The 24948-nt window shown below is 39.5% G+C and overlaps 1 protein-coding gene and 1 long non-coding RNA gene across 6 annotated transcripts in view; one reads left to right on the forward strand and one right to left on the reverse strand.

Moving 5' to 3' along the window:
- The window catches only part of LOC122966729, a 129801-nt gene that overhangs the window by 74625 nt on the left and 30228 nt on the right, over nucleotides 1-24948 (reverse strand). Inside the window, exon 3 of one of the 5 annotated variants that reach the window (XR_006398441.1) lies at nucleotides 16901-16984. The exons of the other annotated variants lie outside the window; for them this stretch is intronic. This is a non-coding gene — a long non-coding RNA (uncharacterized LOC122966729). Of the gene's footprint in view, nucleotides 1-16900; nucleotides 16985-24948 lie in introns of those variants that run through there. 5 annotated transcript variants of the gene reach the window in all.
- Nucleotides 1-24948, forward strand: part of grin2ca (glutamate receptor, ionotropic, N-methyl D-aspartate 2Ca) — a 57296-nt gene that overhangs the window by 5345 nt on the left and 27003 nt on the right. The window contains exons 2-4 of the mRNA XM_044331029.1: nucleotides 11458-12059; nucleotides 16897-17011; nucleotides 22998-23209. Coding sequence (XP_044186964.1) covers nucleotides 11458-12059; nucleotides 16897-17011; nucleotides 22998-23209 — 929 coding nt within the window. The remainder of the gene's footprint in view (nucleotides 1-11457; nucleotides 12060-16896; nucleotides 17012-22997; nucleotides 23210-24948) is intronic.

Below are 24948 nucleotides of genomic sequence, written 5' to 3' on the forward strand. Positions count from 1 at the left end.
AAGGAATGAATGTCCCAATAAATCAGAAAATCTTACATTTCCAAGTGGTAATGCCAAAGATTTCCCATAATAGATCATATATCCAGAAAACAACCCGAATTCATGTACTTTATTTATATTGTAAATAGTTGAAAAGACCACTGTAAATGAAATAAACACTGTATTTAACAATTACTTTATTTTAATTCATTCATTCAATATGTTTTATTCGTCAACTGATGTCTCGAGTAGAGAGACGAGCCCGTCCGTTCTCTCTCTGCAACCTCATGTCTTCCTTCATGAGCTGAGGAAGCTCTTCCTCTCCGTCTCTCTTTCTCTTAAGCAGCTCGGTAGGATGCAGTACGGTCATTCTACAACTGGAACTAGTGTAATGGGGAAATTGCTGATCGCTCAATGAACACACAAAGAGAGCATTGTTAGGTTATGAAATAATGTAATCAAATAATACAATCAGAAGTATAATGCATCATAGTTCTGGAGACAAAGATACCACCTAGCTATCTTTTCTTTGTCTGAAAAGTCCCTTAAATACTACTGAACAGAATTTAAGATATCTGTTTACTAACTTTACAGGTCAGCAACCCTCGGATAGAAACACAAGTCAAAGGTTCAACTAACCTAGGAACAGTCTTTCTTCCACCATATATGACAGTACAAATAACATTACTACTATATTAAATTAAGGACAAACCACACTGTCCTCTAAAAGCTTATCAGATTTACACATAAACATCTACATAACTATAGTTTATCTTATCACTGGCTCAGGTAAGGGTATAAGAGAATAAACTTAAGTGTTAAACACACAAGTGCCTTATCTTACACAGCAATTAACCGAGTTTAGAATAGACATAGCACACACAAACTAACACTAAACTGAACTTAAAGACTATCTGAAACATGTATGATATATTCAAAAAATACATCAAATGATAACCTACTATTCAGTTTTCTTTCTTCTGCAGCAGCTCAGCTTCAACACAACTACCTGACTGTACCGTGACAAAATAATGTCAACTCAAAGCTCCACTAACGCTAGATTGATCCGTTCATTTTAACACATTTATATATGGAAACGTGGTGATATCTGTACATATAGAGCCCCAGAGGCAGCGCTGTTGTGTCCAGTAAAAACATGAAGCTTCACTTTACATTCAGACAAACTAATGTGGCAGCAACAATCTGTGACACCAACATTTATCTGCCAAAAGGAATTATATCATATATCAAAATGCTACAGAGACATTAGAGCCAGCAGTAAATCATCAAAGAGCAAATCAGTTCATTGGATGTCCATCTCCGAAAACGTTTCCAAACAGGCGTTATTTGGATAAATGGGCCACATATTGGGAATCTAAATGGTTACTTTCTTGCCTTGTGACATATTAGCAGTCCTACAACGAAAATTACAACATCATAACCTGGCTCAAAATCTCTGTCATATCGCTGCTGGTTGGTGCGAAACATATTCTGGGATGGGTTGGGCTGCGAAGGATCCATCTGTTGGAAGGCTGCATTTCTTGGCTGCGTTTGAAATGGGACAGTCTTGGTTGCACCGCTGTGATGCATTCAGTCTTCAGATGCAGGCTTTGAACTCTATAGGGAACCTTTTACAAATAATCTGAAATGATCTGAAATCTTTAGTCATCTTTTAGAGAGTACAATCATTTTTTTCCCTACTACCTTGAATCTTGCAACATTCTCTACTTTTTTGAGAAATAATGAAACACTACTGAGACTCTCGTAATTTCCTTAATACATATGAGTTTGCAGACAGCTCCCCTGTCAGTTGCAATCATTTCAGAAAACATGCTGGGTGCTTGTCATCAGCATGGCTTCTTGAGGTAATAAAAGAGATGTCACTCAGCAGTTAATGGTTCCCGCTGCTCATTTACACTCTAACTATTCTAACTTGAAGACAGTAACGGCAACTCAATCATAATAAATTACCAAATAAACACATGTAATAAGAAATATGCGTAATGACAAAGGCTGGCAGCTGTTAATGAAAGACTGCTTTTCATCGGTAATTAGCCGGCGAAGAAAGTTGAGACGATTAATACATGTCGAGTATTGAATGCATTAAAAGCGCCTCACAGAACCGCTAGTGCATGCATTATTAATATGGATGGTCCCAGTCGGGAACCAACCGTAATATTCTGCTTCTCACTGAGGTACCAGGCCTCTGATTGACACGTACACCTCCCTGCCTCAAATAATAATTTTATATTTATTATTTTTTTTAGACAAATAACCATTTCTCATTGCCTTAGGTCCCTATGCAGACAAAGCTCCACATGTGGTTTTGCATATTTTTTCCCTTTTAACTCAAAAATTTCCTCCATTAAAAGTTTTTGTTGACCATATTCTGAAGCATACCGTACATTTTAAGAGTTTCTGATCCCGTTATATTAGTACATAGTTTTATTCATGAGCTTAATTATGTTTCCCGGAAATCAAACACTGAAGACAAACAAGGGAAAGTTCCCACAAGCACTTGGACATCCAAAACAGTCCTTGCCATTCAGTATGTTCATTATGTACCTGCTTTAACAAAAAGGTCTCTAAGTTGGTTTTCATAGTGTGTTGTAAACTAACAGCTGCCTGGTAGGTAAGCAATCTGGAGATGCTATAGCTCAGTTGCATCCCTGCTGTCCAAATGTCAAAGTGTCCTTGAGCGTGAGATACTGAACCCCAAATGCCCAAATTGTGTGTTTGCCAAAACACACAATTTGGGCATTATTTCTGACTGTACTGTAAATGTAATCACACTTCTAATAACTTATGTTCTCTAGAAAAGGTTCAGTAGTATAGTTAAAGCATACAAGATTTGCATTTATTGGGCTAAAACATGTAAAACCACCAGTAAAATTGTACAAGTTAAAGGTGCAGTGTATAGAATTTAGTAGCATCTAGAGGAACGAACCTGGCAGAAATAGAATATAATATTCATAAGTATGTTTTAATTAGTGTATAATTGCATGAAGATAAAAATTGTTGTGTTTTCGTCACCTTAGAATGAACTCTTTATATCTACATAGGGAGCAGGTCCCTTTCTATGAAGGCCGCCATGTTGCACCGCCATGTTTCTACAGTAGCACAGAGCAGACAAACCAAACACTAGAGAGGGCCTTTCGCGTTTTTTGCAAGTTTCACAGCTACCATAGGTTCTCCTACATGCTTGGAAGGGGGGGTGGGGGGGAGAGTATTCAGTTGGTTGCAATCTTCAACCTCACTGCTAGAAGCCGCTACATCCTACACACTGGTCCTTTAAAAACAAGCCTGTAAATTCTACAAAAACCATTTAGTGTTGGAACTATTGATGTTTATAGATTGATATATATAGATAAATATATTGCAGTTGGTGCAGGCATGTGCATACCTTTTTTTATTTTTATGGTGGTTCAGTTCAGAGAGGGGCTGCCAATAGCAGGCTGTTTGGAAGCAGAGAAAGATGTCTGTCAGCGTAACATCCAAGGGACCACTATAGATTACATCACACCCAGAGAGTTGGAGTGATGGCATGTTACCTCTGGGATCAGTCTATCCACAGTAATTATAGCGGAGCATTTCACAGAATCCAGATGGCGGAAGTCCAGGTTTCTACTGCATGAGCGGAAATCTAACACACAGTATTATTAAAGTTATTCTTTCAGAGAGTAAAACTCATGGTTTGCTAGATTAATAGAAGCTTATTCTATTGGACATAAACACTGGCAGAAAAATCATTTGCCTTTCCAGTGCTGTAAAAAGGTTTTCTCACATGTCAACACTGGTAATCACCTATGTATGCTTCAATTTGTATTTAATTAATATTTAAATGCTGTAAATGTAACAATATGTCAGACATGAAAGAGATGATTTTTGTCCAACCCTCTTTGAATGTTCTCTAAATAATCAGCACGCCGCCCGTCGATTGATTTATGTGACGCTGTCAAAGGTAGTCAACAAGGTGATGGAGCTCATTCATTTTTCATACGTATCGCTGAGAGCTGAGGCTTTGATCTTCCTGAAAGTGACAGCATTAAATTAGGTGATAAACCAATTCCTGTCCTCGGGACATGTGAGTTTGTTGATTGGTAACATCACGACACATGTACCATTATTCCCTTTATTATCCTTCCAAAAAGGGGAAAAGTAATGGAATCATTGCAAGCGAATGTTCAGCCAGTGAAGGAAGAAATGTTAAGACTGGATGTATTAAAGAAAGTTCGCTCCACTGAGAATATTGCTATGTGTGCATCTAAAGATCAAGTTCATTCGAGCGAGCAGCCATATGTCAACTGAGATGAACAAAAAAAAATCAAAGCTGCGTACTTCACTATTGCCAGTCAGGTCAATCGGTTCCCAAGGGGCCTGCACAGCGCGCAAACAGTTGCTGAATCAATATCAGTGATCATGGCTGACACAAATTACTGAAATGTTAGTGAAGCCTAAAGAAAGCTGGACCTGAGCAGGTTTAAAAGCTTTATCTGCTTCTTTTACCCAGACACCACAGTACAGGACATCTGAGCCAAACAACTTATATAGCTCAGAAGCTTTTGGTCAGGTTTTGACAGCTAGTTGAGGTTAGGGAACGGCCACAGTTGTGTTTAAAATAATCTATTGTCTGTTGGTACGAGACAGGATGAAAACAGCAGTCTCCAGTGTCCAAGTCAGACACTTTGTACACCCAGTTATCCACTTTAAGTGCTTTTCTGGTATCATAACAACATCATGCTACATTTGGACAACCACAAGTCATCCATGGTCAATTAAACATGAACACAGGTTGTGTTAAATGCTCCAGAGGGAAGTTCTTATTCTCTCGCAAAATGATACCATGCAAAAAACATGTCATTGCACTTGATAATACATCACATGCTGTAATTTCTCCAGGACTTTAACTGGATTCATCACTTCCTGCAGCATGAAAAAAGTGACATGCATGAAAAAGAATCATGTGAATCATCAGGGTGAATATATTGTCCAGCATCTCAGCTAGAGTAAAAGCTGTACATTAGTTTTCACTGAAAATCCTTCTTAGTGCAGCTTCTCACACAAAAACTGTGACAGCATGCTCTCTGAACAAATAAAGATTTCCTTCAAAGTAATTAAACACTCAAGAGGTTGTTGTAGCTTTATATTTCCTAAAGAGGCTTAGCGCGGATTCTGCTTTTTCTCTCATTATGTATTTAGTTCAATATCCTGACCTAAAATTCAAAGCATCCTTTGAAGCGTTCATTCTTCAGGCCTGACAGATCACATCCTCCGAGCCACAGAGCTGTAAATGAACAAAAATGTAAGTCAGACACCAGTGAAAACCTGATTGTCTTTGCAGGAACAAGAGCCTGCAGGCTTTTCTCAAAAACTAGAGCAGTTCCCCTTTTTTTTTCCTCCTCTGTCTGCCTTCGCTGCGTCCTGAACTCACTTGTCTCTACCTCCACCTCCCGCTGCATTTTAAAACCACTGGCACAGTTACAGTGTAACCTGTCTAGACTGAGGCAGGGCAAATACAAAGGAGTTATACAAAGCTGTCAAAGGGGAGAGCAAGACAAGGTAACATTGACTCAGTACATATGTCTGTGCAGTGTAACTTAAACATTATACAAATCAAGGAGAACGTTGTTTGGATCAAATTGTTTTCAGATGATTGAAAGAAATGATAAGCATATATTAAAGGGGCAATCCACAGATTTTACATGTCAAAGTCAGTTTAATTGTGCTTAGTGTGTGACAGCTGTATGTCTTCTGGAGATGTGCAGAGTTTTAAAGATCTTTTGGAGTTGCATCATGCAAACTTTAGGATCTTTTGATCAGTTTATTTTTTGGTCAGTGCTTTTGACAACAGAATTGCACAGTTGCAGTTACTCAATACTGTTATTTTATCAGAAACTGATGCAAAATGTTAATTTGAGTCACTCCACAGATGGATATACTGCATACTGTACCACGTGATCAGTCCCAGCAGATGCCGTTTGGTGCTGTATTCCTATATTCAAACTGACTTCTCTTCATTTTTATTTGTCAAACACACAGATTGCTTTCAATCTTGCTCCAAAACGTCTACACACTACCGTAACAGAGAAATGGCAAACGACCAGGGAGTTGTGTATCTGTTCCTGGTTGCCGTGCAGGATCTCTGTGACGTCAGCTGCACAGGAAGGCGGTGCCAGGGCACTTCCTGCGGCGTGGCGGAGGCAGACATATGTCGCAGCAAAGAGCTGCGGCCAGAAGTCACTCTTCATAGAGAGAGAGAGAGAGAGAGAGAGAGAGAGAGAGAGAGAGAGAGAGAGAGAGAGAGAGAGAGAGAGAGAGAGAGAGAGAGAAATGGCTGCAGCTCAGTCATGTGACCAGAGGAACCATGCACCACTTTCTGTTCCATATCCTCAGCATATCATTTTTTTTTTATTCCCATAGAGCCAACTGATGTCAATATCGTGTTTCCTTAAGAGGTTTGGATGCATAGTAGTCCCACCTCACCTGAGTCATTCAAATAACCTTTAGATATCAAACAGAGTGTTTTAGAACAGGTGAAGATCAGTAATTGTGTGTTGGTCCTGTTAAATTAAAAAAAAACAAAACAGTATTGGTTTCAGTGACTGTTCTCATATAAACAGCTGTGGTTTAGAGATAATCACTGCTTTACAGTCTCATCAAACTCCATCTCACACCAGTTTCAAAGAATCTAACAACTAATCTTTATTCTGCAAAGCACTCATGCAACATCGAGACCGAAACGCTACACGCATGATAAAATGTTAAAGGAAAAAAAAAAGTTGTGGACTAACAGAATTTCTGCATCTGTGTTTGTAAACAGATATGAGTTCTTCTGTATATTTTACCCATGTGAATGTAATCTCAGCCTTGTGAAGCTAAGCTCTCCACTCAATGGCTGTAATCTTCTTTGGGACTGTAGACTATTACTGTGAGCTTCTGTGGACAACACTGTGGAAGTACAGCTTACTGGCTGAATAGAGAGTCATGGTCTACACCCATTTACAAATGTCCCGGTTATAATCTAACATGCATTATTAATATATTGGGCAATACGGTCATATATATATATATATACTGAGCCGGGAAATAATGGAGATTTGTCAACCAGAAGAAATGTCGCTACACCTTTTAACGCTTTTAGAGACGAGACGGCGGAAAATTCTTTACAGCTCAGTGCAGACTATCCAGTATGCAGCCTCAGGACTACTCACCAGGTCAAACAAATGATCTCATATTACCCCTATACTTAAATCTCCTCACTGGCTCCCTGTTGCATAAAGGATCCAGTTTAAAAATTCTCATTCTCACTTACAGAGCTTTGCACGGTCAGGCTCCTGCATGCGTGGCTGAGCTACTACACCCTCACTCTTAGGTCAAATATTCTAAACTTGCTTGTTTTTTCTTCCATTTTTTTCTGTTGGCCAACCACTCAGGTCCAACCAGAGATTACATCTTAACGGAAAATACATTCCTGAATTCGTCAGTTGAACAGGCTTCAGTTATTTGCAGAGAGAATATAGTGTGACCGTACTTATCGTGAGGACAGAGGACCAAAATAAATGAAAACAGATTCAATTTTGGTGGATTCAGTGTGAACTTTGTCTAAAGGCAGAACAAGTTACACCTTTTGGTATTGTTTTTGAGAGTAATTTAATATCTCCCCTTGGATTATCTTATTAAATAAAGGTTATATACCTTTTCTGGTTGAAAGTTTCAAGTGTGTTGCACCTGTAACCACACCTGACAGTGATGTCACAGAAAAACAAGACTATGAGTCGCTCTTTAAGTAAACAGAGTTTGGTGGAGGCGAGAAAATATAGTTAGGATTTGAACTTTCCTCGCAAGCTTGCATTCTACACACAACTACTCCTGTCACATGTCATAAGTGCAGCGAGCCTTCAAAGAGAGTCCGTCCCAACGTGCGCTCATTATTCCCATTTATCCGATCAATCATGTTGAGAATGCAAAGACATGCAAAAGACGCAGACTTCTTGGAGAGAGAATGGGGAATGGGAAAATGGGTTTTGCTTCCAGATGCGGTCAGATGACACATCGTACGACCTGTAATAAACTTTTTGGTCTGTATGTTTCTCCTGGCAAGTTGTCACAATAAATTTAATTCCCTACAACTATATGTCTTGGACCGTACCGTGCATGTTCTGCATGTTGATAGGCAGTCGTGACTTCAGGCTTTGAGCTGCAGCCGAGCCTCTGGTAATGCCCCGGGCTAATTTGCACCGTGCCATCAGTCAGCTCTCTGCTAATTGAGCTGTTGAGATTGTAGTTTGGAAGGGGGCTATTTTGTATGACAGACCCTCAGGCTAGTAAGCATGTCCGAGGCATACTGAGATATAAGCACATACGTAAACATAGACACAAGCACATACGTGCTCTGACACCTCAGCACCTGTCTGACTGATTGTGTGCAAGGCTGCAGATGCTGTGGGGCAGTGTGGAGATGGAGAAAATGAGTAGATTTATATGATCTTCTCATGCCCCTCCGTGACTAACCTGCATAAGATCCCTTCACCCAATATGGATGTATGCAGCAAGCGGGCTACAGTGTGGTCTTATCCATCTTAGTCCACAGCAGGTCCCTTACAGAGCACAAACCAATTCCTAGTACAGATGCTGATAACCGAATTTCATTTGCAGTATTGTATGTGAATATTAATCAAAAACATATAAGACGAGATATTTTAAAGAAAAAAAGCTTTGGTCTAGCTTTGGTTTTAATGTAATGGAGTAACAATAAATAAAGACTGCTTCCTGTTGCTAAGGAATAGATATTATTACTTCTTTCCATTCAGTTGTTTTAACTTAATTTCTATTCACATAATTTGGGTTTGGCAACCTCACTTTCAATGAATAAATGAATGTTAAATCAAACATCACACATAAAAGATCTACTTATTATATAGAGAGATATAACAGCTCTTTTTTCTTTTCAGATTCTTTAAAAAAAAAAAAAAGGTATAAATGGAGGATGTGTGAGGGAAAAAAAAAAGCTCAGTGACAAGTGAAACAAGGCAACAGAAAAAGAAAATATTTTCAGGGGTTGCGAGCACGGTGCAGTCAGAGGCACAGAGTCAGTGGATTTAGCTGTGACGTCTGAAATCATAAGATGCTCATACATCACCAGACAGCTGAACTTCTCTCAAGGACAACGAGGAAACAGCGCTGAATAAGATCACAGGCCTGTTTGCAGTCTCAGGATACCTGACCCCCCCCCTCTCCCCCCCCATTCCTGAGCTCCGAGGGCCCGGCGCTCAGGATGGAGTGGGTTTTTTTTCCACCCCAGAGAGGTAAAAGGGTCAGGATGGGGCCACCTACCTATCAGCCAGCAGACACATGGAGCTTTTATAACAAGATCACAACATGTCAAAACATATATTTATACTTTAGAAAGATTAGAGGCAAAAAAATAATTCATTTTGTCAATAAAAACAGAAACTCTCATCATTTTACCCTAGGTAAACAACAAAATGTCACAACTTGATGTAATTTATCACTCGACACTAATCTCACACTATGACAAACGACTTACGGTTTCATGATGATGTCGGTTTTTTTGCGGAGCGACGTGGCACAGTTACAAATGTGGCAGAGTAATTGGAATCTGCTGAAGAATCAATAATCCCACGTTGAGTCCAACGGGTCTACATGTACAGTAGCATCAATCCATCACTGTCACATTAATTACGATACCCTGGTTTAATTACCGTGAAGAAATGAGATCTCAGTTGATCTGATCTAGCCGGCCTCCCTCTCATGCAGGTGGGATCGTTAGTCGCTTGTATTTCAGTATCTATTTCTCACAAGGTCTCCGTTTATAAAAAGGTTATGAGTTGTAGCTAATGGCTTTATTAATGCTTTATATACTTTACTTAGATAGATACGTTAAGTCACCTGCTATTATAAATCTCAAAGAGTCATTAATTGTAATTTTTCACGGCAATTCATCAAGTCTGCAGATGTAAATGTTAATAATATTTAGACATGGCTTATATATGATCTGTAAAGGATTAGTAAGTGATTTATTAATGATTAATAAAGCCATTAGTTACAGTTTATAAACACTTTATTTTGATTATCTTAGCAGTTGCTAGTATTTGGGTATCCATCTCTAATGCAGCACACTTTATTTAAAAGTTGTAACTAATGGCTTTATTAATGTTTAATAAACCATTTATTATTATCAATTTAGTAACATTTACAACTGCAAATTGAATGGTTTGATTTGATGTAAAAATGCTTCATTAATGACCTGTTAACACATATAGCTGCAAATGACCTACAAACTTTTGATGATGGCTTATTAGAAAGTAAGAACTTTTTCTTAATTTCTTTTTTTTAGTGTAGTTTTTAAAGTTTATCCCACATTTCTCATTAAAAAAAAACTTTAATTTTTGTGATCTTGACATTAAAGAGAGGGTTTTTGAAAAAAGCCAACATACTCTCTGTGGAAGAAATCAGCATTAGTCATTAAAAAATTGTAAATGCTCTGTCACCAACGCCACCATAAACTCTCAACGCTATAACTTTATCTGAGTGAGAAGAACAACTATTTCTTTGGTTTTGTGCTATGTGTCTTAAGCACATTTCCCATCAAAGACCAGGTAATGCATAAGGAATGTTTTCAATGGTAAAATATTGCAGACAGCCCCTTTAAACGGTCCCTCAACAGTGAATCACAGGGGGGGAAAACTGTTGCTGTGCTGCTTCCTCCCTAATCTTTCCTTTGGCCACACCCCAATCAGTGATGTCACAGCAGATGTTTTGTCTTTGACAACTGATGTGAAAGCTCTGAGATTCAACGCTGATTCAAAAACGCCACCTGAAGCTTTACTTCAGCTAAAGTGTGGTTTTAAAAGGCTGGTCAACACCATTTTAATGAAAATCTAAAAGGGAAGATTATCACACTCCACAAGGTGCTCTAAAGTATTTTTCCTCTCCTCTCCACTTCTTTTAATAAAACAGTTAATAAAAAAGACAACCTCATTCCTCTCTCAAGGTCATTGCATTTGCAGAAAAGACAGATGAAACGCAGAGCCGGCCACAGTGATAGTGCCATCCCTCTGAATTTGCAAATATGGATGACGGCCAGTGTTTGCGTGGCAAAAGTAAGACATGTGGGTTTAAGTGATGAATGGGTCTGCAGCTCCTGGAAGAGCAAAATAAAGCAGAACCACTTAGGTCCTGTCAAAAGCTGTGCTACAGACCCTACTGGTTGGGCAACTCATGTCTCTGTGTGTGATTTGTCTGAGAATAAATGATGTGTATTTACTCAGGAGAACACTCGTAGATATGAAGAGGGTCCTCCAGAGATCTCTCTGCACATTATACAAATTGAATTACGATGTGTTAATTTTGCTTATTACTGAGGAGTAAATTGCTTGTAGTGGGTTAACTAACCGTAAAGGTTTTCAAACATTTTCCATCTCCTCATGTTGACGCCATTTGTTTCTCTACCTCCAGGGCGAGGGCTCCAACTTCCTGCAGCTGGGCTCCTCCATCGAGCAGCAGATCAACGGCATGTTCAAGGTGATGGAGGAGTACAACTGGGACAGCTTTGTGGTCATAACCAGCCTCTACCCAGGCTACGAAACCTACGTGGATTACATCAAGTCCTTCACAGACACCAGCTACTTCATGTGGGAGCTTCAGGATGTGCTGACCTTCGACATGTCCGCTGATGGCATGAACGACATCCGAGCACGGAGGCTGCTGCAGCAGATAGATGCCCAGGTGCTGCTGGTCTACTGCTCTCATGAAGAGGCCCAGTACCTGTTCAGCATGGCGGCCGAGGCTGGACTGGTTGGGCCGGGCTACATCTGGATTATCCCCAGCCTGGCTGTGGGGAACCCGGACATCCCCCCACCTGACAGCTTCCCCGTGGGGCTCATTAGCATCATCACAGACCGGTGGAGGATGAGCCTGAGGAAGAGGGTGCGGGACGGGGTGGCCATCGTGGTGAAGGGCGTGCAAAGCTTTCGGAAACAGAGAGGCTTCATTCCAGAGGGCCACAGTGACTGTCACAACCCGGTCAAGCCATCATCTACCAATGACACGCTGTTCAGGTAAGCTAAGACGCAAGAAGGTGGTCTGAGAACAACTTAGCAAGGGTTTGAATTTGTAATTAGCTTAAATTGTAATTTGATGGTTTTGTATTAACTTTTAATTAGTAGTTTTTCATTTTAAGTATTGTCACATCTGAAAAATACCAAATTAGATACTGTAATATCTCAATAGTGGCCATCATTAACCTCAGTTGCAGAGAGATCCGGCTGTTCATCTGAAACAGGCTTACATTATACTGAAATATAGTTTTCTTTCACATATTAACTCTAAGTAACCTGACATTTCCTGCACTGATGTTTCACATTAAAGGCCTTCCAGAAGCTCAAAGGGAATAGCCCTTCCCTTTCCTGGTAGGCTTTTAATGTGAAAAAGAACAGGAAATGTGACATCTTTAAAAAAAAACAGAAAACTTTTATTTGAGAACTTGTGGTTTTGTTTCTGTGGAATGCTTCAAAGTATTTTCCTTTTACTAAATACTTGCCTTTATAAAGAAAGTTCAGTGTTTGGCGGCAGGGTCAGCCGATCCTTTGCTGTATTGATCCGTGTGTTGGTGCACACAGAAACACAAAGCATAATGCACACATGTAAAAAGGAGATGTAGTGGGACAGCTCTCATAAGTGGAAGCTCTTCCCATGAAAACCTTTTTTGCAGAGGTTTGCTATTTGCTGCGCTAGTCCATGAACATGAGATGTGAACCCCATCACATATGGAGTTTATGGTATTTCATTTGTTGCATTTAGACCAGACACGAAAGATTATATGCTATTTCTGTCCACTATGTCCAGATGGGAACCAACTGTCAGTAGAAGTGTGTAAGATGAGCCAAATCCAAAAAAAGAGACAATCTTCAGGACTCACATTTGTTTTTTTGGGTTTTTTTTCAAAGTGTCTTTAATACTTCAATGTTTATTGTTGGAATCATTTTTGAAGGAATATTTTGTCACATTTCTTAATGTAGTTTTAAGGCTTTAGTGTTAATTGGTTGGAATTTTGTTAAAGGATTGCAACAGTTGGAGAGGTGTGCATAAAACATTTATTATTTTGATACAACTACTGTAACTTTTCACATGAATAACCATATCCTTATATCTCAACCATGTCTTCTAGAAATTGCATTTATATACACAACTAAACTGCAACAGCAAATATATTTATGCAGGAAACATAATGCCGGCTGAGTTACATTTCTGTCAACTAATGAGAAAATGTTGTTAATTAACGTATCTCGCAAATCACAAAAATGTTGATACAGTATTTTTTTTTTCTAACCAAAACAATCTTGCAGTATAATATCTACTCGTTCTGACTTGCCTAATGCATTATTAAACACTTAATGCGTATGTTTAAGCGCTGACAGCACTTTGTTAATTTTAGGGGAAAGATCTTGGCCTTGGAATAATAAAGAGAAAGCCTGCAGTGACACGAAGGACAAGATATCATCATGTTTATTAACATTTAACCGAAACCACGATCTTCACAAGTGCTTCTGTTGCCTAAACCTTACCAGAGATGAGATTTTGGATGCAAACCTCGACCTCCCTGCAACTTCACTGTGATACATAAATGTAGTGCTTCATTCTTTCAAAAATACATTGTCTATGGATATTATCAAGGCGGTGGTTATGTTTGCTAATGCAACATAATTGGGAAAAGGTTGGAAAAAGTCGTATACCTAGATGACAGAATGTGTCATCCCTTGTTTAGGACATGCAGAAGAGCTTTGTCTCTGGCAGAGGTCACATAGGTAATATCAGTTCTCCTTCATTTCTGATATATCAGGAACACTAACAGATTGTGCTGACTTATATCTGTGGGATCTGGCAAAAAAAAAAAGAGGTCAACGGTTTATTCATGACTTCTCATCTGTTTGGTGTCATGGAGCACATTTTATGGTGATTGTCACTCTTCCAAACTGTGTCCTCTGCCCAGGTGCCATCTATCACCTCGTCTCCTCGCCGCCGAGCGAGTGCTTCCCCCCCCCCTGTATCTCTTGGAGATAGCGAGGTAATTGAGTGGTAGGAGGTTGGTGACGACAGATAAGGCGTGGCTTCTCCTCTTCATTTAGAAACCAAGCCCAAAAGAGCAATCTGATGCCATCTGCACCATGGAACAAATCCTATTTTGTTTGAAAAATGTTTTAATCAGCAAGGGGAAGAGCCAGAAAAAGAAAGAAGAAGAAGAAAAAAAAAAAAAGTGGCTCCAGCATCAGCTCTTCTTGGCTCATATAAAGCAAGAGAGACTGGGATTGTGTTGTATGTGTTGTTACATATGGTCACAAAAGGGCTGCTAATGGGACTCAAGCATCATCCGACACTTCTCTTGCATATTCAACATCGTTCTCTCCCCTCTGATGTCAGAATTAATTCTTCTTTCAGAGTCTGCGAAGCCGTAGGGGAGACAACTTTTCCTTTTGTAAACCCAGACCGTCCATAAAAAAAAAATTGGAAATGGTGAACATTATCTCAGGCTTTGATTCAGTGCAAACCCCTCTTTTTCAGCTTTCTAAACCCAGCGGGTGTGATTTGAGTTAGAAGTGTCTCTCTCGCCAATAATGTGACGGTTGACAAGATAGAACAAAGCACTTTCTATTAGCTTTATTGTCTGTCATCTTTTCTCGTTCCTGCCAGATCAAACATTTACATCCCCCTCGGTTCTCAGAAATGTCCTCGCTTGATTGGAGATCTTTTTCTTTTTTTTTTTTCAGCCTTTTAATAATGAGTCAGCTCACCTGTTAATTAGATTATCACAGATTACCAGATTAAATAGGCTTTTCACACAGACCAGGCTGAAGGCGATCCTCCTACCAGCAGGCTTTCATCACCTCTGCTGGAGTGACGGGCGAGGTGAGAGAGCGGCGCCACAGGTCTAATATAACAGAGGATGTAAGTGATGAAACAGTGGAATCAAAGGAGGCAGATGACTGTTTTCTACACGGTGCAGCAGCTGTCATGTCACCTTGTCTCTCCATTTTTTTACAAACCGATGAAAGCAACTATGTTTTCCGATCAGTTTTGACTGGTTTCATGATCCTAAGCACAGCATATTGGCTGACAACAGCAATACGCTACATGTGCAGTATATATGCAGTATGTATGAAAAATAAATAGGCATTTAATAAAAACAAAAACCTTTTTAGTTTCTTATAATTATAACTTAAAGCTGCGCCAATCAATATCTTCTATGTGTATGTGAAGGGTGGCGCTATTAAGGCACCAGTATACTCCATCAGAACTGTTTGTCAGGTGTTGTTGTGGATATTTTGAGCGATGGTCAGCGGTGGAGAAAGGAGCACACGAGACTTTTGATGTCTTAATGCTGAAAATGTTTATTGAAAGCACTTGGCCAAGTGGAGAACCAAAAACAGTAAACACCAGAGTGATCTGCTCCGATGCTGTCACTTTCCGTTCTGCCCTCTGAAGGTCCGAGTCCTGGTCTTTATCAGCCTACAATATGAAAAATTAGTCTGATTGGTTCACTAGTTTCTAAACAAGGGACTGCACTTTACCCGTGACAGTTTAAGTCACGTTGCGTGTAATTTCAGCAGTTTTGGTTTGAGCGTCTGACTGTGTCATCCACCCATCTGTGTTGTTTAAGGAGGCCTCCTCTGACCTTGGTAACCATGGAAATGCTGATATACCCTCTATCAGAGAGGTTTCCGCCTTCCCCAAAACCTCACAGACAGCTGAAGTCTCAAGGAGAAGATATCTTAATCTCTGATTTAAGAATTACAGTGTGACCTCAAAGCCAAGCTTGACCCAATGTAACCCAATTTGTAACCTCTAAAGATGGAAAATTCCATAACAACTTTGAAACACCCCTCCCACCACACCTTTCTGACATGGGATTTGGGATGTGGGACAATTCCTGTAATATTCTGAAGCCAACGATCACACTGACTTCACACAGCAGTTGTTCAGAGGTGAGAAAGTAAGCAGGGTCTGAACTCTCTCTCTATTCCTGTCCTTCCAACATGGTTGGACAACACGTCGTATTAACCAGCATTTTCTAGCATAAGCTGACCCTTAACGATGAGCCCATAGACATTTATCTCCTGACTCTGCAGTTCCCCTCAGCTCTACGGAGCCATTTGTATTTCTTTATTGGTTTTATGACCCATAACTTTATTGTTTTGGTTCTGTCTCATCACCATGTTGGAACCACGTTCATATTGCACAAGCCTGCGCCTCATGATTTACACCCAATACCAACATTCCTAATTAATTAAAGATATTCTGTGCCCTTCATGTAAGCATATAGCACATATAACTTTCATGAGGGAAACACACACAGGTTCACATCCAGTCTTAATCTAACAGTAAAAGCTTGCTTTTTTTTATCTATAATCGATCCCTAACTGTAACCAAGAGTTTTAGTTGCCTCCCCCTAACCATGCCTTAACCATATGTTATTTGCCACAATAAATAGTTTGAACTAAGTAAAATGATATAACACTTGTGACTTTGCTTCTCATAAGGTGTTTACAACTAGTTGTATAGTATGTAAAATTTAAAAACTTTTTCAGTAAAAGTAAATACAAAGTTGTAACTATGAAAATAAATCTAAAGAGATAAAAAGTCGTAATTCTGACTCACTGAGTCACATCTAGGAGACATTATGTAATAATTGTGAGATTCTAAGACATAATTACAATTTTAATGAGAAATTATATTTTTTATAATATCATATTTTTTATTTGGACTTCTGTAAATGCATTTTATCTAATATACAGTACAGACAGCAGCTTGATTATTGGAAAATGTTAATGGTGTGTTTTTGATGTTTGAGTCTCTGATCATCTTTCTCTTTGGGTTTTCTTGTATTTTTCCTTTTTGCAGGCACATGTTGAATGTCACTTGGGAACACAACGACTTCTCCTTCAACAGTAACGGTTACCTGGTGAATCCCGCCATGATTATTATCACCCTGGACAGAGAAAGACAATGGGACAAGGTAAGCTTTTCATAAGACTTAATGCTTAAACTACATCCATTTCTGTGTGATCACTACCGAACGCACAAAATCACATTTTAATTCATACAATTAAAAATCAGAAGAGCTGCTCTACAATTACACTGCGTCTTTCACCGCATGCTAAAAGCAGAGTGATTTCATACATCACTGGTCTCTTTGTAAAGACTAGTTAGAGGAGTCGGAGCTCCACTGACACCAGTGAACCACTTAATGAAGGATCATCTCCTAATTATATACACACACACACACACACACATCTCTCCGTCATTTACACCTACCCTTCATCTCTCCAAAAGATATTAAAAGAAAACACACACGTACACACACTTTTGTCAGGTAACTTTACTGCCTCATTGCCTCTGCAGCCTCATTGACTTGACTGGAGATTGAAACATTAATTTAACCACTGGGGGCGGATGTGATGTGGACACCAGAGTGGAGGGATTTCACTTCCTCCACCAGTTGAATAGAAGGTTAAACATCACACTCAAAGCAAACAGCCGCAGGCGTTTCAAAGCTAATTATGCTACATTGATGTATTCGGGTGCTACTTCCTATTAATGTCCAATATGTTATCAAGGATCTCAGCTAATGGGAAGCTGTGATGGTAAAAGGGGCTTCAACTATTTAAATATGAAGGCAGAAAAGGCCATGCTGTGTATGAATCAATACAGCAGCTATGGGTCAATTATAAAGATATTTGTTAGAACGGAAATTACTTTCCATTTCTGGTGTATTTAATGCAGTCAATGTTATGTAATGATAATTAGTAATATACAAAGACCCGTGGGTAAAAATGTTAATTTTTGTTGCATCAGGCGTTTTTGATTAAAATCCTATGAAAAGATGTTATACAACAGGACGTGATGTGATTTATATGTCCAGTTTGTTTGGAGTCAGTAAGGAGAAGAGATGCTGTCTTCACAAGAAAAATGACACCATCTGTCATTTGATCAAAAGCTTAAACCGGCTTACGTTTCACCGAGAAGCAACCTCTTGGTTGTAAAAAAAAATAACAATCTTGTAGAAGCAAAGGCTGAGGTAATGTGATGTTGTTATACTGCAGCAAAAACTTCTTAGGAAGGAAGTCGGGTGGATGGTTGGGCACGCTAATACCAACAGCCAACATTTGTCTCTTTATGATGTCAATCGTTCCTTTCCATTTACCTTAAACAAGTACTTTTCATTGCGAACTAAAGCTTTTCTCCCTCATTGCATTTTAGTTTTCTTCCTTTTTGTGTTCCTGATGAGCTGTTTCTTATGTGATGACAGACAAAAGAAGTCTTTAACCTTTTCTCAGACCTCCTGTCCTGGACGTTCATGTTGAAGGGCATCGTTCTCCCCCTGCAACAACCCCTAGTAGATTAGGGAGGTTTTTAACCAATCTTCATATCATCATCATCGTCCTCTGAGCTATCAAAGACAAACAGGAAAATTGGCTCTGGAAACCTCCCAGAAGTGTAACGCCGTCTCCTCCAATTTTATAGAATTAGCACAAACTCTAGAGGACTGAAATTAAATTGAATGCAGTCACAGTAACATGAATTGGATACGACACTGTCCCACGACAAGGCTTACTTATTTAGGCAAAACATTTGGGTTTGAGATAATGTAAGGCTTTGGTCATGCTCAATCAAATAACACATTACTGACATTTGAAGACTTCTTGGCATGAGTTGGGACATAAGACTTGTAATTAAATGTGTTCTCTCATTCAACTCTGACTCTAACACAGCTTTCCACCACACTGACCTTTATATAAACCCTTTTGTGGGAGGAAAACATATTTCTCGCACAACATTGTGCCCATTTCACCACATTTTGGCTCAGATGTCTGAAGCGATACCTCTGGTGTGCTTAACTTGCCTCTGGCTTCTTTTCTCTGAGAGCTGAAAATCAATTCCACCTTTTGATTGCCTCTCTGCCAGCCTTCTTCTTATACATGTTCCAGGGCAGCCGGTCTATTACGTTCATGCATCACATATGTATAACCAGCCTCAGCCCGACACTGTATATAAATGGATACCTTTCATTACACACCTCACCTTTTATATATTAAACTTAAATCACATCAATACCGATAAACGCAGTCGCTGTAATTTACAACTTCCCTAGAGTCATTGTTCAGCTGCTTCTCCGACTTCTTCCCGAATCTAAAAGTCAAGGTAACGTAGGGAAGATGGACAAACAGCATGACAACAGAGAGCGGCGACAGAGAGAAGAAGCCCTAGAGGAGGACAGGAAGTGTTCCTGTCACTGCTGTTATCTTGCAGGATGATATACGGGACTGAAAAGCTGCTATTCTCTAGCTATATATCTGTGATGCACATAAACCCTGAAATTACAGTCTTGCCAGCTGAAAAAGGGTTTGTAAACTTGAGGGAAAAAATCTAACTAAAGTATTTTCCCAATGGATTTCCTGTAATATATGCCACTAGAGTGACAGCTACTGTATAATCTTCTTTTTATTAACAGGATTGTTGAATACACACCTCAGAGCAGCATTTGAATCAGCTCTAAAATAATGTATTTCCTCTTTCTGTCAATTAGAGATCACTGACGCCACTTTTTATGTGCTACATAAAGCAAAACAAGAGGTTTTTGAAGTGTTTTCCGAGACGAATGAACAAAGAAGATCTCCGCCTGAGCAACCGCGGGGACACAATGTTTTTCATCTCAGTGTATTTTGTTGGAATTTGAAATTCTGATTGACTTGACTAAATGCCCATGAGTGGAGTGATAGGTAAACAGCAGAACTGATCAATATGGCTGGCAGGAGATTGGAATAACTAAAACATCCACAGAGACAATCGAGATACCCCCCCCCCCATCCACCCACTCCTCTTTCAGTGTTTTCATTTCATTGTGACAAGCTGTACCGACTTGTGTGATCAGACAGGATTGCCCCGCTTCCTGCATAAACACCAGAGATTATGTGGGAGGAAAAACATTTTGTCCAGACTGACACTTTTTTTTTTTTTTTTTTTTTTGCTCCACAGGAAGTTAATGACATTTGCAGCAGCACAATTTGTGAACTAAACAGACTATCATTTAAATGTTAGTCAGCTCACGTTTGCACCAACTACCTCGCTATCACAAGTGAATTGTGAGTGGAATTGATCCATCTACAGAAAAGAAGATGAAGAGAAGGCAACAAGCTCTTCTCATCTCTCTATACTTCCCCTGTAGCTGTGACACATCCATCCCCACGTGGTAAACTGTGCACATTAAAGGCGGCAACTTCCTGTCGAGCATATAGATTATTTTATTGCATTGACTGAGTAGATACATGGTTATTGATTTATAAAAAAGGAATCTACAGATCATATTTAGAGAGATTTATTGTATCTCCACTAACAGGAAAGACAGAGACTATACATTGTAAAATCACTTTTTTATACTATGCAGTTTTCTGCCCCACTTGAGTTTATGTATGAATTATGAATGGAATTAATGATAAGTACGAGGACACTCCAGTCTACCTTTTGTGGTCTGGGCCCCTAGTTTAATCTATAATATTTTAGACAATAGTGTGCATCCAACTTTGCGGCAACACTTACCATTTCCTGTTTCAACATGACAATACCCCCCCGTGCACTACTTTCCCACTCTGGTGTGGAAAAACTTGACTAGCCTTTGCAGAGCTCTGACCTCAACTCCATCCAACACCTTTAGGATGAAGAAGAATGCTGACAGCAAGGCAGGCCGGCTGTTTTACAACTGAAGTACATGAAGGTCAAGGTTGAATTTATTGTTGTTCTCCTCATATAAAATACTCACCACACAGGGGGATGATATTGCACTTTTTTGGAGGTATAGTATACACAATAAGAACAGAAAACTAGTAAAAAAGACACGAGCTCAGGTTGCAGGGAATAAAGCTTCTTCACATGTTATCAATCTGTCTATAATTTTGTCATCCTGTTTTTCCGTGTTGTATTTCTGTTATTTTGTTATCTTGGTCTATTGAATGTCAGTCCGTCCTGGGAGATGAATCCCTCTTCTGTTGCTCTACCTGAAGTTTCTTCTTCCACTTTTTCCACATTAAAAGTTTTTCCTAATCTGAATCGAGGGTCTAAGGATAGAGGATGTTGTATTGCTGTACAACAAATGAGGCAAATTTATGATTTGTGATATTGGGCTATACAAATAAAGTTGACACATCTAAGGATGTGCCTAATAATCGACTTCCTTGTGACTTCAAACACAACCTTCATTATCCCTGTTGTGTGGTCTTCGACTTTGTGCACTAAAGCTGGAATAATGCTTTAAATATGCACTCTATGAGGTAGTAAATAACCTTAAACCTAAGACTGAAAGTAAAACTAAAAACTGAAACATTCTAACTAAGATGAAGAGTAGGAGAACCAATCACACACACAATTAAACACATTAAAAAAATGGAAAATGTAACAAATATGTAATGACACACATGCAAACAACACCTCCTCATATACTTTTTTGTTTATTGACACAGTAAAAATGAATAATTAAAAATATTACATAGTTGATGGTTTAATTACTTTTGTTAATCATTGCCTTGTAAATAGAAATACTTTATAAAATTAGGGGAGGAAGAAGAAGTGCTTTATTGATTCCTGTGGGGAAATTGATCCTCTGCATTTGACCCATCCTATACACACACACACACTAGGAGCAGTGGCAGGGACCAGTTCTTTTGCCAGTGTCTTGGTCTGGGGCACTGACAGGAGGATATTAACCCTAACATACATGCCTTTGATGGTGGGAGGAAGCCGGCGCATCTGGTGGAAACCCATGCAAACACAAGGAGAGCATGCAAACTCCACACAGAAAGGACCTGGGACAGCAGGGATTTGAACCTGGGCAACAATGCAAACCACTGAACCACCGTGCTGCCCAATTTATCTTACTAATATAATTTCAGCACTTCTTCCAGGGTCTGGCAGCAGTCGATGTAATAAAGCAATTCTCATTACACTACATTAATCAAAACATCAAAACTGTGGAGTGTTTCGTTAATAAAAGCACATCTGCATAATCACCTTATGTACGTTGAAACAGGCAGTTTGAAATAGTGGTGAAGTAGCTGCAGTTATTATCTTTGACCCTTGCAAAGATCATGTTTCCTGAGCAAAATGTCAGAACCAACTCTTCTTCTAATTACCGTGTCTGGCGAATGCTTACGAATGTAAATCATCTGTTTGTAATTGGTTTGCTGAATTATGGCGATCAAAGCAGCATTCATTGGCCATTCAGCATAAAGTTAATCAGTGAGATGTGAGTGTTTTGGGTAATTGGGGTTCAACTGGTCCTCTTCCTTCATTTTCACAGCCTGAATCAAACAATAAAAGTCAGACGGGGGCAAATTTGTAACACTTGGTACTAAACAGGTCATGGCTCTTCAAAGTAAGTGAGCTTGAAATGTTTAATTTCAGATCTTGATTATGTATTCAGCTTGCTTGAACACTCATTTCCCCACAACATCCAATTAAAATTCGCTAGCTGGTAATATAGCAAGGGGTGGAATTGCTTTCATTGCGTTAAATGTATAATTGTACTCTCTCCATCCCCAGTGACCCAAAAATCAATTTCCTCTAAACTGTCTACGAACAAAAAACTCTCCTCGCTGCACCGGGTCCAGATGTACAAATCACAAAGATGTGCGATAACAAAGTATACAGGTAGGGAACTGGGGACAACGGTATTAAGATTGGAGGTTGTGATAAACGGTGTTACGCAGTCGTGCCCTCACCAGATTCATCAGATGTATGAAAGGCAAAAAGGCTTATTTCTCAGATATTTCTCGCCTTTATTTGTCTTTTAAAGTGGAGTTAAACAGGATTATAGTATTCTCAGCTGTTTATACGTAGCCCTTTCAAGAGGAATCATTGTAACTGTCATACAGTTTGATAACTACCTGGAGTTTGGTGCACAGATTTTTCATCCACCCCTCCTCTCTCTCTCTCTCTCTCGACGCCTCCAGGTGGGGACCTACGAGGTAGGGATCCTGCAGATGAGATACCCCGTGTGGCCGCGGTACGGCTCCTACCTGGAACCGGTGTCGGATTACAGGCATCTGACGGTGGCCACCCTGGAGGAGCGGCCCTTTGTCATTGTGGAGGCGGTGGACCCCGTGACCGGTACATGTGTCAGCAACACTGTACCCTGCCGACGCCAGTCCAACAAGACGGAGGCGTAAGTGCTGCTGCCACTCAAGAACACTCAATAGTCCCATTTTAGCATAACAACCAAGATCGGATGCAAGTACACACCAAAACCTAATGGGTCAGTTCACTAAAACTTAGGGTTTTAGTTTATCAAATCTGAATCCAGTATCTAATCCGCTTGAATCAGTCAATCCTTTTGAATCGCTTTCTGAGTCTAATTAGTTTCAGCTTTCAGCATTTGCAAGTAGTAAAGCTGTAAATAACTAAAACTCAAATTATTTATTAAATAAACTCTACAGTGTCAGCTAAATGGATACAACCAATAAGATTAGCAGTATAACAGGGAAGGAACAACAGCTTATCTTTACGAGCTATTTGCTCAAAATAATGAAGGTCCCGATTCAGAATTATTGAAGAAGACTCACCACACTGTCTCGCCTTGTTAAACTACCAAAACACATTGTGCACTTTCAGTTGTTGTGTCATGTTACAGAGTTCTGCCTCTTTCGCACAGGTTCAGACACATTCAGAGATGTCCGTGTGTCTCTTTTCTGCATGTACAACTTGTGTAATAACATTGTATAACTGCCATTCAGAACTGCTTCCCAACAGATCTAACACTCAGCTGGTTCACATGACACGTTGAGATTTCTGGGGTGTGCGTGTCGACTCCTCTGCAAACCTCTGCCACCTTGCGTGTAACTCTGCAGAGGCATAATCCCCGTCTCACAGAAAGCACATTAACCAAACTAGGGTTCATTTTGACATTTTGGCAAGTTACTCACAGCATTAACATTAATTTGTTACAGCTGACATAATCTGCCATTGGCAACATTTGTCATCTAAAATGAGGAGCCTGCTAACTGAATTTTTTTTTACACTGCTAATAAAAAAAGCATGAAAGACTAAAGATTTAATAAGACATTGTTATCCTTAAATCTTTAAAATCAAAAGATCAAATAAAGGAATTTTATCAACCTAGAATCTGATTTGGGTTCAAAACCAAACTCTACGTTATGCTAAACAAAACAAAAAGACAGATTTGCTCAGATCAACAAAATTTCTCAATTCTACATAAGATCCCAAAGTCATTTAAAATACTAAATATGTCAGGCTGAATTTGGGAGATATGTATATAAAGCAAAAGTCATCTAAAATATTTTATTTTGGTGCCAAATTACAAACATGAAAAGGTGTGATGTTGTTAATCATGGTTTAGGACGTGTCCTCATATCATTTGCTGTTACCAAACTGTGTGTAGACGATCCAAGTGAAACCATCTTATGCAAACCCACTTTATATCACTGCACAGTCCCACATGTGCTCTCACATGTTAACATGTCCAGCTTAATTGATTTTGTATCTAACTTGAGAGTGCCATTAGGTGTGAGATTAAGAGGCTCTTCCCCTGCCATTAGCCCAGGCATGGCTTCTTATCACTCAATGAGGTGAGATACTCATTAGGCTGCTTGGCCAGAGTGTAATATCCCAGGGATCACCCTGTGACCCAATCAGGGAAATATATGTGCTGCATGGTGGGGTATCAATTAAATGGGACGATTAGGCCATGTCATCAATCCTGAACACCTAGAGACTGATATTGGTGTTCATTAGTGAGGGAGAGAGGTGCTGGCCATTATCCATTACTGACAATGGCGTTAACGAGATGAGGGGGACCGAAGATGAAGATCACGTCCCTTCAGTGTTATGGAGCACTGTAGTGCTTTATCGCTCACGCTGACCAAATCATGCTGCATGTATAAAAAG

Source organism: Thunnus albacares, chromosome 17, assembly GCF_914725855.1.
Source record: "Thunnus albacares chromosome 17, fThuAlb1.1, whole genome shotgun sequence".
In the NCBI taxonomy this organism is placed as follows: domain Eukaryota; kingdom Metazoa; phylum Chordata; class Actinopteri; order Scombriformes; family Scombridae; genus Thunnus; species Thunnus albacares.